The sequence below is a fragment of the Manis pentadactyla genome, chromosome 7 (assembly GCF_030020395.1).
Source record: "Manis pentadactyla isolate mManPen7 chromosome 7, mManPen7.hap1, whole genome shotgun sequence".
NCBI classification, from domain to species: domain Eukaryota; kingdom Metazoa; phylum Chordata; class Mammalia; order Pholidota; family Manidae; genus Manis; species Manis pentadactyla.
In genome coordinates this window covers 87,224,501-87,241,396 of record NC_080025.1, presented here as the reverse complement: position 1 = coordinate 87,241,396, position 16,896 = coordinate 87,224,501, and the positions used below count along the sequence as shown (strand labels likewise).

General features: G+C 32.9%; 1 protein-coding gene across 7 annotated transcripts in view; it reads left to right on the top strand.

Moving 5' to 3' along the window:
- DGKB (diacylglycerol kinase beta) overlaps window positions 1-16,896 on the top strand; it is a 749,649-nt gene that overhangs the window by 396,773 nt on the left and 335,980 nt on the right. For all 7 annotated transcript variants that reach the window (XM_057504557.1, XM_036894568.2, XM_036894565.2 and 4 more), the window contains one exon: window positions 9,393-9,457. In XM_057504557.1, coding sequence (XP_057360540.1) covers window positions 9,393-9,457 — 65 coding nt within the window. The remainder of the gene's footprint in view (window positions 1-9,392; window positions 9,458-16,896) is intronic.

Genomic DNA, 16,896 nt, shown 5'->3' with positions numbered 1-16,896 from the left:
TAAAAAAAATTAATTCATGAGAAGCCTGTTCACAATGAAGCCACCTGTTTGCAAAAGTCTCCCTAAAGAAAACTCTTGGAAGTTTTTGAATCTGTATCTACCATTCAGCAAATCCCATATCCTTTCCCAGAGACGGGCTTTATTCTGAGACCTGTCATCTTGTTCTCAATCATGTATTTCTCTTAAGTCTGAATTCCTAAATCTAGAAAAATTGCCCTGGTTGTCCCGGGAGTATAAGTGTTATCCATAGCTTATTGAGGCCCACAGTGGGTTCCATGTAAAGTATTCACAGCAGGATAAGTTGCAGATATGCACCTTTATGCTTCTGAGTTCCTGTGGAGTCACACACACACACACACACACACACACTCACATACACACCCATACACCCACCCATACACACACACCAAAAACCAATTCAAAGAGTAAATTTAAAGTAACTCAGAAAAGTCCAGGTCTTTCCATTAATGCTCAAGTTCAGAAGAAACTGTCCCACTCCTCACATCTAACCCCATCTACTCAAGTCACTGCAAATCAGGATAGTGTGCATCTCCATTGGTTCATTATTCTGTGTCCTTCAGTAATTATCTTTTTTTCCATAGCACTCAAATTGGCAATCCTCCCCACAGCAGATACTTGTAATTGTAATAGTTGTTTTCACTGTGAATGGGGTAATTTTGTATTACTTTGTTTTAATGTGGTCAATTCAATTAATTTTATATGCTATCATATATCTAGACAGCTCATTAAACTGTTTTCTTAAATCATGTGGTTTTCAGTTGATTCCTCTGGATTTCCTATACAGAACATTATGTTAACTATAAATAATGATAGTTTTTCTTTTGCTTTATAATACATACACCTCATATTTTTTCTTGATCTGTTGTATTTCTTAAGACCTCTAATGCAATGTTAAATAGATACTCAGCAATAGCATCTAGGGTCCAATTAATTCTTTATTGTCAAAGTAAGAAATTCTACCTTTCTAAGATTCTGATTGTTTCATGCCTACTTTATATAGTTGTCATACAGAATTTGTGATGCCTGTTCTTATTTTCTCTCATATACCTTTTTGATAAGTTAGATTCTGAACATCATGTTATATACAACAAGTACTGTGATTGGAATTGAGAAAATAGAAATAACTGTGGATTCAGGCAAAATTAAAATATTATAAGATAATTCTTTTCTCAGAAAAACCTACAGGAATAGATAATGTATAAATTTTCTATGCCTTCGGTGGCAAATTACCACACACTAGGTGGCTTAAAACAACAGAAATTTGTTCTCTACTGTTCAAAAGGCTAGAAATCCAAATTTAGTATTCCTGGGCAGAAATCAAGGTATCAGCAGATTCCTGCTCCCACTAAAGCTTGTAAGTGGAAATTCATTCCTTTCCACTTCAGTTTCTGGTATCTGCCCTCATTCCTTGACTTGTAGTTGCATCATTCCAGTCTCAGATTGTGTGATCACTTTACCTCCTCCTCTCCTGTCTGTCAAATCTCTTTTTTAATGACTTCCTGTGAGGGCATTTAGGTCACTCCTGAATAATTCAGGATAATCTCATTTCAAGATCCTTAATCACATTTCTGAAAACTTTACTATATAAGATAACATTTCCAAGGATAAGCTTCAGATATATTTAGGGGTCACCATCCATCCCACTACTGTTTGCCTTCTGGCCCCCTAAGATTTAAATCTGTCCCACATGCAAGATACTTTGACTTCGTCTCACTATCTCCAAATGTCTCAATCTGTTACATCATCAGCTCAGGTCACAATTCTTATCTAAATATCATTAGCTCAGTCCCCAATATCATCACTAAATCATTGAAAGTTAGGGTGAGACTCAATATGATCCATCCTGGGTCAATTCTCCATTGTGGACACGTGAAACTAGAAAACAAGTTACCTGCTATCAATATACAGTGATGGAACAACTGTAGTCTGACAGACATTTCTATTATATAAGAAAGGGAGTGCAAGGCAAAAAGGAGTCGCAGGTCCCAAGCAATATTAATCCTTAGTTTGCAGATCACATCTGCAAAAATGTAATCAGGTTCTAGTGATTAGTTTTTGATATCTTTGGGGGCCACCATTCATCCTACTTACTACAGATGACTCCATGAAAAATATTAACTTATATAAAAAGAGAAAACCTAAAAAGATCACAGGAGTTAAGAAAATTGCCATAATGCTGCTTGCTCCAAAGAAAACAAGTCAACAACAACTGATTGTTTTCAGCAACAATCTTAAAAAATTAAATAATTCCTGTACATCATTAACTATTTTGGAACATAAAAATGGAAACCTTCCAATTCTCTTGTTAAGCCAGAACAACAGATACCAACATCTAATAAATCTACCTATGTAACAATCTCACTTTTAGCCATTAGTGCGATTTTCTTATAAGGTATTAACAGTTAGTACATTATATAATTAGTATATGCTGGCAGAGATTGCCAGGAGAGCAAAGACTATTTATTGTAGATGAGAAATACATTATAAGACTATAACCTCTTACCTAAAGTTTCAAAATCTTACAAAGCTCTGAAAACCACTTATTTTCATTGTTTATGTGGTGAGATAGATGGTTTGACCTGACATGCTCTTTGTAGTGTTAATTTACCTATCTTTGAGCCAATATTCATATGTACTAGTGCAGAAATATTTTATGTGAATTTTGACTACAGTGTGCTGTTCCTGACCCTTTGGGATTGTTACTTAATTTGTCATATATGCACTGTTTAACCTTTCTAAAATCCACAAAGTTTTCAATACCATTGCGACTGTCCCTAAGTCAATGATCTTAATGTTTTCTGTGTAAAATACAGCCAGTTAAGAAGAAAATGTAAGAAAGGGCTCTACTACAGTAAATACAAAAGTGAGATAAATATCTATGAAATTAGTGAAAAATATATTGGACTTAACGTGAAGGAAACTTTGGGCCCTTTAAGAATCATATGAGAAAGCATAAGTAGAAAAACAAGTCTTTTTAAAAGATAGGATGTGTTATTTTAAAGTATTTCAGTCTTCCCAAAACGTATCTATCAAGTTACATCCAGTTGCGATAGCAAAAAATTTTGGCTGGGTACTCAAAGCAAGGGTCATTTGAACAAAAACAATATCAAATTTTATCTGAAAATATAACGCTTCTAAATAACCATCAATTTAATTTTTTTAAAGAGTGAAATAAATGGGGAAGGTGACTGTAGCCCAACCAGACATGAAAACATGTTACAAAGCTAGATTAAATTAAAATAGTTTTCTACTGCACAGAAACAACTATAGCTATGGAAATTTATCATATAATAAATTATGTCTTAGAAAAGTTAAATTATAGAACAAGTCCTATTAATATAGATAGTATTTTGGAACAAAAATAGGCAAGATTTCTACTTTACCAAAATAAATATGAAATAATTTGAATATTAATGTAAAATATGAAGTCAAAAGGCCAAATCATTCAAAAAATAGTTTTATACTTAATTCTGGAGAAAAGAAAAAAATTTTCTAAGTGTGACTCAAAACTCAAAAACAAAAGGTTGATATATTTGAAATATAAGAATTTAATACTCTGCAAGGTAAAAAAGAATGAAAAAAGAAAACTTGGAAAATAATTGCAATGTGTGATTTTATACTAGTAAAGAGCATAAAACACCTGGGTTCTAGAGGCAATTACATGTATTCGGCTGTTAATTTCACAGCTTCTTCTATGGTCTGGAATGAGTCTAAGTGCCATAATTCTCAGTTTTCTCATTCATAAAGTGTAGATAATAATACTACCTCAAAATTTTTGTGAGGGTTAAAGGAAATTTTAAATGTAAACCTCTTAAATAGTGCATTAGCAGAAGTAAATGTTCAGTCACTATTAATTATCATCTTTATTGTTATTAATATAAATACGTATTCATGAACATAGATAAAATGGATAAAAGACTTGAATAAGTAGTCTACACAGGAATAAATATAGATAAGAACATGTAACTTCAACCAACAATAAGGACAATTTATTTCAATGATTATGGCATACCTTTTTGTCCCATTGGATACTAATAAAGTTAGTGATAAAATATTAGACAGTTATTAGTGGGAATGTGTTTGCTTTTTAAATAATTCTTGAAGAATATTTTACTATATAGCAAAATGTAATGTTCACATGCACTTTTAGCCACTTAGAAGTATTTTCTGTACAGCTATATTTACAGAAGTATTTATAGGGTGTAGAGAAATGCTTACTACAACATTTATTTAGGTAGCAAAATATTAAAATCAACCCAAACCCCTACCAGCAGGGGAATCATATAACCATGGAAAGGAATAGATTGCTGACATTAAAAACTTCAGGAAAACCCCTATTTACTGTTATAACAAGATGTCTAAGCTACATTGATAAGTGAAAAAATGCTAGTTTCAACACATTTTGTATAATACAAACCTATTATGGTAAATAATGAAAATGTGCACATATACATTCATACATATATACCTTATAAATAAAGACAATCTTCAAAATTATACATGAGGAAAGGATCTTCGTTCTTATCTCTAGAAATTAGAATTGTGGAAATACAGGACATTTCCATTTTATGTACTTCTGTATACATTGAAGTTTTAAGTTTATTACTCTTAAAGTATAGTTTAGTCAAGAAAGAGATCATAATTAGTTTCATAGCTCAGAGTGCTTCAGGAGAGACTCTTAAGCATGTGTTGTCTGAATATTTGTTGGAGGAACTTAATAGAAAAAAAGAATGCTTTGAAACCAGTAAGGCTGTGCATGGGGTGAGTATGGGCTAGAAAACAAAAATGGAATTACAGTGAGTGGGCATTGATATTTTGAAATTGTTCAGTGGCACAAGTAAGAAAAGGATGAATCAATTATGATAGAGCTGGGAGCATCCAGTAAGTCTGTACCAGAACTCTCATGTCCTCTAGTTTCATCAGAATTGGCAGACCTCTCTAATGAAGTAGCTGGTGTTGGCTCATAAGGGACAAGGCTCCAAGGATACCATTGTGTGTTTATTAGAATGGTAAAAATAAAAAGACTGCCAAGAGTTGGTGTGGATGTGAAGTGCTGTTAAAGATGTAGAGTAATTGGAACTCTACTACATTACTGATAGAAATACAAAATGGTACAAATTACATTGAAAAGTCATGAAGTAATGTGACAGTTTCTCATACAAAGTTAAAAGTGTACACTTACAACTCAGCAATCTCACTCCTAGGTATTTACCCAAAAGATAAAATCACACATGTCTATAAGAGGAATTGTGATCAAAAGTTCATAGCAGCTTTATTTATAAAAAGCCAAATGTCAGCAACTGGTACATAAACACATGATGGTATATCTATTCAATGGAGTACTACTTAGCAATAAAAAGGGACAAACCAGTGATACTGGAACAGATGGCTGAGTTGCAAAAGCAAAAGAAGCCACACATAAAATAATACTTTTAAATTCCATTATAGGAAATTTTAGAAAACACCAATTACAGTGACAGAAAGCATATCAATGGTTTTTAAAAGTAAAGAAGGGGGTATATATAAGAGTATATAAATGCAAGGGACCTTAGGGAACTTTTGGGGGTGATGGAAGTTTTCTATATCATGATCATGAAAACAGTTATTTTGCATGCTGTTGTTGAAACTCATTGAATTGGTGAATTTTATTGTATGTTTATTTCCAAAAGGAAATAAATTTATTTCCAAAAGGAAAAAGTGTCATGTGGAAATCTTCAGTAAGATTCAACAAAGAAAGCACCAAAAACTTTTGAAGATTTTTAGCAAGTTGTGGTTGTTAAAACAAAGATACCCAGAGAATTATTGCAGTTTGTCCACCCAAAACTAAGGAGGATCTAAACTATTTCAAAATGAAAACTCATTTATTATGCAAGGTTTAATTTTAAATTCCAAAATGCAATTTTGGAATAACTATTTTGATGATACTCATTTCTAACTGGTTGAGTTTTTATTCTATGCTGAAATAGAATGAAATTGAGAAGTTACTTGATTTGGTGTCATACTAACATAATAATAAAAATAAAAACAATTTACTTGATGAGTTTTGTAAAAATATTTGTCAGAGAAAGTTTCTTTAAAAGGAATTTAAAAAAATAGTAACTATGACAGTATTGGGGCAAATACATTTTACATTTCATTTTACAGTACATTTACATTTACATTTTACAGTAACAATGAGTTACTGATGTCTTTCTTTTCATAGACTTTGTATAGGCTTATGTATCTCAGCATTCACAGAGTACTTTTTCAATTTAAAATGTTATGATCAACAGAAAAATCATCAGGTTAACAACCTAAAATGTGATTTTGGAGATTTAGGGTAAGTTTTTTTTTAAATTGAATAATAAGCGCCTCCAGGAAAAACAAAACTCACTCTTCAGAAAAGTATCAGTAACATAATATTAAAGACAAATATGGCTAAGAAGCTGATTCTCTGATACATATTTTTTTTCCTCAAGACAAATTATTTCTTACTGCTTAGAAAATCAAAGTAATGAAATTTAAATTTGTTTTGCTTTCATGAAGATGGATGTTTTTTATTTTTATTTCTTATATCTAATTTTATTTTTTAAATTAATTTAAAGTGAAAGTATTTCATATGTTCAGGAAATAATAAAACCAATTTGGTAGTGAGTAAATACATATTTCAAAATATGCAATTGAATTATGTTTTAACACACCTTTTTACTTTAAATAAAATTCTGATGTGGACGTAAAATACATGAACTCTCAGCAGTACTATTCCAATTTCTATATAAAATAATCTCAAAAAATCTCTACCACAACATTGTATAAAGGGATATCAATATAAAGGGGTATCAACGTCCTTTTTTAAAGATAAAGAAGCTAGTAAATAAGTAATTTGCTCAAAGTCTCAAGTCTTGGAAGTGAGAGTGTCTGAATTCAGTTTGTTCAGTGTGTCCATTCTAGAGTGTAGAAGTTATACTGATTTAATTTGTTTCCTGAAAACCACAATACACAGAGAAAGAAAGGGCAAAATTTATATAAAACCAACACTATTTTAATGTTGGTCTCTTTTAGAGAATCCTAAGTATCCCTTAAATATGGCTGCTGGATAAGTTTGGCAGATCTCTTTCAAGCCTCTTGGGGTTATGCCAAAAGGACAGGGTCCCATGGGAATTTGGTGTGAATTATCATCCAAATGAACACCTGCTGTCATTGTTCCTTATCAATCCTGTAGTCAGCAATGCCTCTCTTTGTGGTGAAACCCATTCAATACAAGGAAAAGGCATGCCAGTGTTTGTCAGTAGTTTTTATTTTCCCCCCTCTCTTACTACATGATTCTTTGACCAAGTATCTTGGAGATAGAGCTAACATTAAATTTATCTTTGGCTGTTCCTGTTCTATATTTCTAAGACTTGACTCAGTTAAGTCCAGTCTACTTAAAATAGTCTTCTTTTGATACTCTTCTCTTCTCTCCCCTTTTCTCCTTTCCTTTCCTCTCTCCTTCTCTTTGTCCTGTTTATGTTGCTTTGAAAAGGAAGAGATTTGTCATTACAAATATATATATGTATGTTTGCTTAAAAAAGTAAATTATATACCCAGTCTATTTTTAAAAGTCTCAGTTATTCAATTTAGCAAAGACAGATAATTCAAGCAGAAGTATGTTCAATGATAGTCTCCCTATGGATAACCAGTATTGAGAATTCATTTTTAGGACTTGATTCATATTCCTTTGCTTTTGTTTAACTGTTCTGCTGTATGTATGCATTTAATTATAAGGTGTTTCAAATTGATTTTTAACCAGGTTTGGGATAAAGCAAAGTAAATCATTTTTAAACATTAATTAATGATCATGCTGTATAATATATCCTAAATAGCCACACTCAGATTTTTTTCCTTAATTTCATATGTAAGACAACATCACATTCTAAAATAGAATATATTTATGACTTATCAGTGATAATTTTCTTAAAAAGAGGAAACTGTGACTGGATTTGAGAGGTATTGGACCATTAAAAGTGAGATCTTGATATTCCTACTTCTTAGCAAACCAGGGAGCTGACTGTGTATGTATAACAAAGTTATATCTTAGAATAGCAAACCATAGAGTTTTTTATAACTTTTATAAGCATTGTTTCTCTGCACACCAATCTATACCTCTGTGTCCCTTTTACTTGTGGATTAACATAATCACTCAGTTTAGAGGATAAAATGTACAGAAAAATTTACAGTTCTATTAGAGTTCTGTCTTGCAGGAAAAGCAACTCTCTGCCATCTGCAGTGGGCATTGGTCCCTCTCTTGTTGTGCCTTGTGCTTTGTTATGCATGAGTAAGCACATTAGCCTTTTCATTTAATTCATTAGACTTTTAATTCTTGATTAGTGTTTTGAGATTCTCCCAAATACACTATTTCTTTATTTCCTTTGTGTTTGGTTTTTCTTTTTCTTTAATCTCCACTATGAAACAAAATTAACAGTTAATTGCAACAATAGACCTATTTCTATTGAGATGACTGGTAAATATATTAGTTTCTCATTGGGGTGATTAATCATGTGTAGATGAAGACTGGGAAAATATCTCCTTGCTTAGAATACAAGGTAAACTGTTTAAAGTCATTAAGAACAGTCTGTGCTTGAAAAGCTCGAATCACACTATTTCCCAATTTCATACATTCAGTGTGATCCTCTCTCATAGAAACTCTGAATGAATTTCCTAAAGGGAAATTTCCTAAAGGAAGGAACATTCACTAGGTTTCAGTGCATTTGGTGGTCTTAGAACCTAATTACACTTGTCCCCAGTCCTCAAAAAATAGTTTTTTCTTCTTTGCTTTTCTCCATTAAGCGAGATATGATATGTCAGAAAGTTGCTTATTGAACAGTTAATAATTGCTCATCCAAGACACTCTTAGCAAACTTTAAAGTCATTTATTATACTTACCTTTACTAGAAAGGCACCCTCACACTCTCTTTTTACCCATAATTAATCTCTAAGGACTAGGAGCTTCTCCACCTGATTTTTCTCCACTTAGGCCAATCTTCCAGCTCTTGTCTAACAGTATTTTCAACTACTTTTTGACATTTATATTCATATATACTATCTTAAACATGCTTTGAGCCAGAGGCAAAACCAGTTATTAAAGGAGCTCTGTAAATTAAATAGAAATAGTTTCTTAGAAGTAGATATGACAAGTAGCCAATGGTGAAATGGTAATATAAATCGTTTGCACAGAATTTATCTGGATTACACATTTTTGCCTAATTTCAGAACATTTTCTTGTCAATGATATTGTTAAGAAAAAGTTCACTTATAAATACTATTCATTAATATTTTTTTTCTTTCAACCTTTATTCCCACAAAATAATAGGATCATAAGTTGTCCTGTTTTTCTTTTCTGTTTTTCTACTTAGGATGCCTCCATTGCTCACAGATTCCACATCATGAGAGAAAAACACCCAGAGAAATTCAACAGTAGGTAAGATAACACATTTTGAAATTATAATTATGGTTGCTGTTGATTAATTATTTCATAAAATGGATCACTGTGGTATACTTTACATATAATGGCTGATTAAGGCTTGGTGTGTGTGCATTATGACAAAAGTGTAAATGTCCCAAATGTAGATATTTTTTCTGATATTCAGGGAAATAGGGAAAGCTTTTGCTTTGAATCTTCCCCATTTCTAGAAGGAAATAGAGCTCTCTAATCCATTCTCCCAGAAACATGGGGCAGAAGAAGTCAATCATGTTTTGCTTCAATTATAACCAATTCTACTCTGTTCATTTCACAGAGTTACTAAAGCAAAATCAGCATTTTTATATAGATATTTAAGCGACTTATATATTAATATTGAAAGCCAATGGCTCTATGGTGTCTTTGCTAGGTTGACGTCACACCATGAATGTTACAGATCACTTATTAAGAAAACTGCACCTGGAAATTCCTATAATTCTTATGTTTATTTTAATTTTGTCACATGTTAATACATTGACATAATTTTCTCCCATGTAGGTTCATATTAAATAAATGATGTTAAAATGTATATTTAAAATTGTCTTAGATTTTTCTGAACTAGACTTCAGTGTACTACTTATACAAGACTCATCATAGTAAAGTTTCATAATTAGTGACTTCCTAACTGATTTCTTCTTAAATTTACCTATTTAAATGTTTTAACAAAATATTTGAAAACTTATTTCCAATACCTGCCTTAAATGTTGCCTTGAGGTCTTGCTTTTGCTTTCATAGTTCAGTCACCTATAATTTTTGTTTTAAAGAAAGTGGAAAAAGTGTATATATGAATATGTCACATATCTTTATAAGTATTCACAAAAATCTTTTAGCTGGCTCCTCTGAAAAAGAGAACCAAGTGATTGGGGTAGAGACTGAACTTTCATTGTATTCATTTTGTACTCTTTGAATTTTGTGCCACATGTATTACAAAATTAAGCTGCAGGTAATCTCATTAAAAATATGTACCTCCAAATTTTCTTTACTATCTAAAATAAAGAGACATTTTAATTGCAAAAGATTTGATTTAATTTCATGAAATATGTGAAGATAAATTGATGTAACAATTAAATTATATTCACTTTATCATAGATTTCAGCGTTTGATAATATACCTTGAATATCCTGGAAATGATCATATTTATTAATGTACATCAAACCATATTATAGAATTGACTAGCCTTTGCTTACCCAAATGCCATTCCATAAAGCATTCATGTGCTGATATGTATACATTAAAATAGTCTCAAGCAAAAGAAAGAAATAAATGCTGTTTGGAAAATCAGCATGCATTGTACCCCTTCAGGAGTTTTACAGTTTAAAAGCCCATTAAAGGCTTTAAGAAATACACAAAGGAAAAATAAATAGTTTAATGGTGTTTATGGAATTTTTGTCCTAAACTTATTCAGCAAAGAGAGAGAGAGAGAGAGAAACAGAGAAAAACAGAGATAGACAAGGGAGGGGGAAGAGAGAAAGAAGAATTAAAAATATATAGAAATGCATCCATATATTTATGTGACACTCAAATTTGACAGCCTATGTATAAAAATGATAACACTTATCACCCACCACCCTCAGTGTCAGATGCTAATGAATTCGGTTCTCCAGAATAATTTTAGTTCTTTTTAATAATAAACACTTCTATTATTCACATATGTATACTTAATTTTTTATTGTCAACTGTAGTGCTGATTTATGACATTCCTCACTGCCTGCTAGATGGTTAGATACCATTTATAACAATATATTTGTAAATAAATTACAAAAATGTATTTGAGCTTGTTTATAAGTTGTCAAAACTACATCTTACCGAAAACTATTAGTAATTTTGAGGCCCAAGTAAACCTTGCTTATACAGATAGTTTTAAGGGAATATTTCATTTGGAGCAGTAATAATGTAAGAAATGTCTTCTAGATTGACAGAGGTCACACCTTTCTCTTATGAGTTCAAAGAATGCCAGGTATAGAGTAGATGCTCAATGTGTTATCAGCCAACTACTTTTTAAGATAACAATGGACCCTAAAATTACATATATTACCAAATCAATTAGCATATACATTTCAATCCATACTTTTTTGAATTAAGTCTTCACTCAGAATGGCAAGCATTTAGGTAATACCCTAAGCTGTAATGCAACATATTCAGAATATGAAAATTTCCTAATGAATTTCTATGAGGAAGACATGCCAGATATTGTGCACAAGCATTTACAGGTATAGATTTTCAGATTTCAACATTGAGACGGGTTCAGCATAGCATTCTTTCATATTTTCAGGAATTTGCAAATGGATTTTTTAAAGTGCTCTTAATGTGTTTCAGATCAGATCTCTTGTCACAATAAATTATATGCCATTAATATTATCCCCTAGCATGCTCACCTTGAAATTCATTTATATTTTAAAGAACATGATGTTTCTAACATTATCTTAAGGAAATTAATTACCAAAATATATAGTTCTCTCTATGCTTCTTATGACAGAAATTGAAGAACCTAAGAAAGATAATGATTTTTCTCATGCTTAAGAAAGTGCTGGTTGAACAACACTAAACTATGTTTTCTACCTTTATGTTGTATCTACCTACCACTTCAGCATCTTATTAAAAATAATAAAGAGAGAAATGTGGTATCCACATATAAATCAAGTATAAAAATCAAATGTGTATTCATATTTGAACTGACTGTTTATAGTTCATAATGCATGAGCAAAACCAAAAGTTTCTGTGATGACTGCCCTTGTACTGTTCACCATGTAACTTATTCACTATGTAAGAATTTGTTCTCCATGTAAGAACTTGTTCGTTATGCTTCAGAAGATTGGAGACTGACGAAAATTAGGCTTGGGGTGGATTAATGATTGTGCATTGAGCATTGACTCCCCTATACAGAATTTTATTGTTGTTAACAACCATTTGATCAATAAATATGAGAGATGCCCTAACAACAACAACCAAGAAAAAGTACACACTTCCAATTGTAAAATAAATAAGCAACCGGAATGTAATGTATAGCATAAGGAATATAGTCAAAATATTGTAACAACTTGGTATGGTGATAGCTGGTACTTAGAATTATCATGTATATAAATGTTGAATCACTGTGTTGTACACCTGAAACTAATGTAATGTAATACTGTGTGTCAACTACCCTTCAATAAAAAATAATTATCTAAAAAAAAATAAATAAATAAAGTGCTGGCTGAAAGGTTTATATGGTGTACTTTTCCAAATTTCTGTGTAAATCAAAATTAACTGTTAAAGTATGGTGAATGCTGTTAAACTTTCTAAACTTTAAGATACTCTCCAACTGAACTTAAATAAATATTTTCACCATTTAGGCTCAAAATAATCCTTAAAATATTTATGCTGTTATTTAAAATCATTTATTATATAATATTGGTATTTTTAAATGTTTATGTAAGTTGACTACTATGGCTTTCAATTATATTTATGCCCTTGTACTTTACATATATTACTTCTCTGCTGGTTCTATTTAGGTAGAGGATTTTAAGTTCTTTTAAAATAATTATATATCAACACACCAAAATATAAATCCATTAAAGTGATAAATATGAAGCCTTATAATAATTTTGGATAAAAGCAAAACTGTTTACTTGTAAGTGCTTGTCATTGTTGGGCAAAATTTTATACTCATGAGAATCCTTTATTCTAAAGCATTTTTAATGTCTTCATTTTCTGTGTACCTAACCAACTTTGGTGTCTTTTTTTTTTTATTTATTTTATTTTATTTTTTTACTGAAGGGTAGTTGACAACAGTATTGCATTACATTAGTTTCAGGTGTACAACACATTGATTCAACATTTATATACATGATAATTCCAGGTACCAGGTATCACCATACCAAGTTGTTACAATATTTTGACTATATTCCTTATGCTATACATTACATCCCGGTTACTTATTTATTTTACAATTGGAAGTGTGTTTAAATATATATATATTGTGAGGGCATCTCTCATATTTATTGATCAAATAGTTGTTAACCACAATAAATTTCTGTATAGGGGGGTCAATACTCAATGCACAATCATTAATCCACCCCAAGCCTAATTTTCGTCAGTCTCCAATCTTCTGATGCATAACGAACAAATTCTTACATGGAGTACAAATTCTTACATAGTGAATAAGTTACATGGTGAACAGTGCAAGGGCAGTCATCACAGAAGCTTTCAGTTTTGTTCATGCATTATGAACTATACACAGTCAGTTCAAATATGAATATTCATTTGATTTTTATACTTGATTTATATGTGGATACCACATTTCTCTATTATTATTATTTTTAATAAAATGTTGAAGTGGTAGGTAGATACGAGATAAAGGTAGAAAACAGAGTTTAGTGTTGTAAGAGAGCAAATGTAGATGATCAGGTGTGTGCCTGTAGACTATGTGTTAATCCGAGCTAGACAAGGGCAATAAACATCCATGTATGCAGAAGATTTCTCTCAGAACATGAGGGGGGAGGTTCTAAGCCTCACCTCTGCTGCTCCCCATTTTCTCACCAGATGGCCCCCTGCGATTGTGCCTGTCTTAGGTTGTTCCTCCCTTGAGGAATCTTACCCGTCTCTGGCTAACCAGTCATCTTCCGGGGCCATACAGGGAAATGTTAAGTTGGTAAGTGAGAGAGAAGCCTTATTGTTTGAAAAGGTTAGCTTTTTTTACTTCTTTGCATATTTATGCCCTGTGGCTTCTATGCCCAGCATTTGTCTTGAGGTGTCTTTACCATTTGGAAGAATTATGATACTCGGTAAATTCGACATGTAGCACGAATTCAATTTAAGGGTTGTAATTAGGTAGGAAGAAGAAAGGCTATAGAAGTAGCAGGCGGAAGAAAACCTGGGAAGATTGATTATTTCTTTGACATATCTTCTTGTAGAGTAACTTCAGCATGGATAGGTTTTAAACTACTAATTAAATTGTGCACACACATTAACATAATAGGAATATAGTTACCTAACCAAAGCATACCTGTAATTACCAGCCATCTCCAGTGAAACCAAGAAAACCAGTTAGGCACCTTAGGCATTTGTGAAAACTTATCTATGATATGGTGGATATTGTCCAACTGAACTTAAACAGTCTGAGAGAATTCAGATAAACTAGAACAACCCATTCCTGGGGACTGTTCATATCCCGTATGTTCTTTTAACGATAAATAGTCTGTGGTTGTAAGATTTTGGAGTGCTACAATTTGCACTTCTCCTAATTCTTGGTTGAGTTCCAACAGTATAGATCCAGTCCAATTTTTGTTTTACTGTATGCACAGGCCAGCTTAGATATCTCCTTCATCATTCCCATGGCAAGTCTAGGAACTGGTGGGATGAGTGCATCTACACCTGTGACAGTGCGTGGATCTTTGTTGGAGTTTTGTTTTTTTTTTTTTGCTGATCATCTTCTGTCATGAGTCTTCCTGAGAGTGCTGATGTTGGAAGTTCTTTTTCATATCGTATCTTAGTTCATTTTCGGGGTAGCCAAATTAGGCTTTGATCCTCTGTATAAACACAAACAGACCCTTTGCCTACACTTTTATATGCCCTTTATATCATTGTGTAGAACTCATTAGAGGTCACCACATAGGAACTGCTTTTTTTTTTTTTTTTTTTAATCATTAATCTACACTTACATGACGAATACTTTGTTTACTAGGCTCTCCCCTATACCAGGTCCCCCCTATATACTCCTTTACAGTCACTGTCCATCAGCGTAGCAAACTGTTGTAGAATCACTACTTGTCTTCTCTGTGTTGTACAGCCCTCCCCTTTCTCCCACCCCGCTATGGATGCTAATCTTAATACCCCTCTTTTTCTGCCCCCCCTTATCCCTCCCTGCCCACCCATCCTCCCCAGTCCCTTTCCCTTTGGTACCTGTTAGTCTATTCTTGAGTTCTGTGATTCTGTTGCTGTTTTGTTCCTTCAGTTTTTCCTTTGTTCTTATATTCCACAGATGAGTGAAATCATTTGGTATTTCTCTTTCTCTGCTTGGCTTGTTTCACTGAGCATAATATCCTCCAGCTCCATCCAAGTTGCTGCAAATGGTTGGATTTGCCCTTTTCTTATGGCTGAGTAGTATTCCATTGTGTATATGTACCACATCTTCTTTATCCATTCATCTATCGATGGACATTTAGGTTGCTTCCAATTCTTGGCTATTGTAAATAGTGCTGCGATAAACATAGGGGTACATTGGTCTTTCTCATACTTGATTGCTGCGTTCTTAGGGTAAATTCCTAGGAGTGCAATTCCTGGGTCAAATGGTATGTCTGTTTTGAGCATTTTGATGTACCTCCATACTGCTTTCCACAATGGTTGAACAAGTTTACATTCCCACCAGCAGTGTAGGAGGGTTCCCCTTTCTCCACAGCCTCGCCAACATTTGTTGTTGTTTGTCTTTTGGATGGCAGCCATCCTTACTGGTGTGAGGTGATACCTCATTGTAGTTTTAATTTGCATTTCTCTGATAATTAGCGATGTGGAGCATCTTTTCATGTGTCTGTTGGCCATCTGTATTTCTTTTTTGGAGAACCGTCTGTTCAGTTCCTTTGCCCATTTTTTAATTGGGTTATTTGTTTTTTGTTTGTTGAGGTGTGTGAGCTCTTTATATATTCTGGACGTCCAGCCTTTATCGGATGTGTCATTTTCAAAGATATTCTCCCATACTGTAGGGTTCCTTTTTGTTCTATTGATGGTGTCTTTTGCTGTACAGAAGCTTTTCAGCTTAATATAGTCCCACTTGTTCATTTTTGCTGTTGTTTTCCTTGCCCGGGGAGATATGTTCAAGAAGAGGTCACTCATGTTTATGTCTAAGAGGTTTTTGCCTATGTTTTCTTCCAAGAGTTTAATGGTTTTGTGACTTACATTCAGGTCTTTGATCCATTTTGAGTTTACTTTTGTATATGGGGTTAGACAATGGTCCAGTTTCATTCTCCTACATGTAGCTGTCCAGTTTTGCCAGCACCATCTGTTGAAGAGACTGTCATTTCGCCATTGTATGTCCATGGCTCCTTTATCAAATATTAATTGACCATATATGTTTGGGTTAATGTCTGGATTGTCTAGTCTGTTCCATTGGTCTGTGGCTCTGTTCTTGTGCCAGTACCAAATTGTCTTGATTACTATGGCTTTATAATAGAGCTTGAAGTTGGGGAGTGAGATCCCCCCTACTTTATTCTTCTTTCTCAGGATTGCTTTGGCTATTCAGGGTCTTTGCTGGTTCCATATGAATTTTTGAATTATTTGTTCCAGTTCATTGAAGAATGTTGCTGGTAGTTTCATAGGGATTGCATCAAATCTGCATATTGCTTTGGGCAGGATGGCCATTTTGACGATATTAATTCTTCCTAGCCATGAGCATGGGATGCGTTTCCATCTGTTAGTGTCCCCTTTAA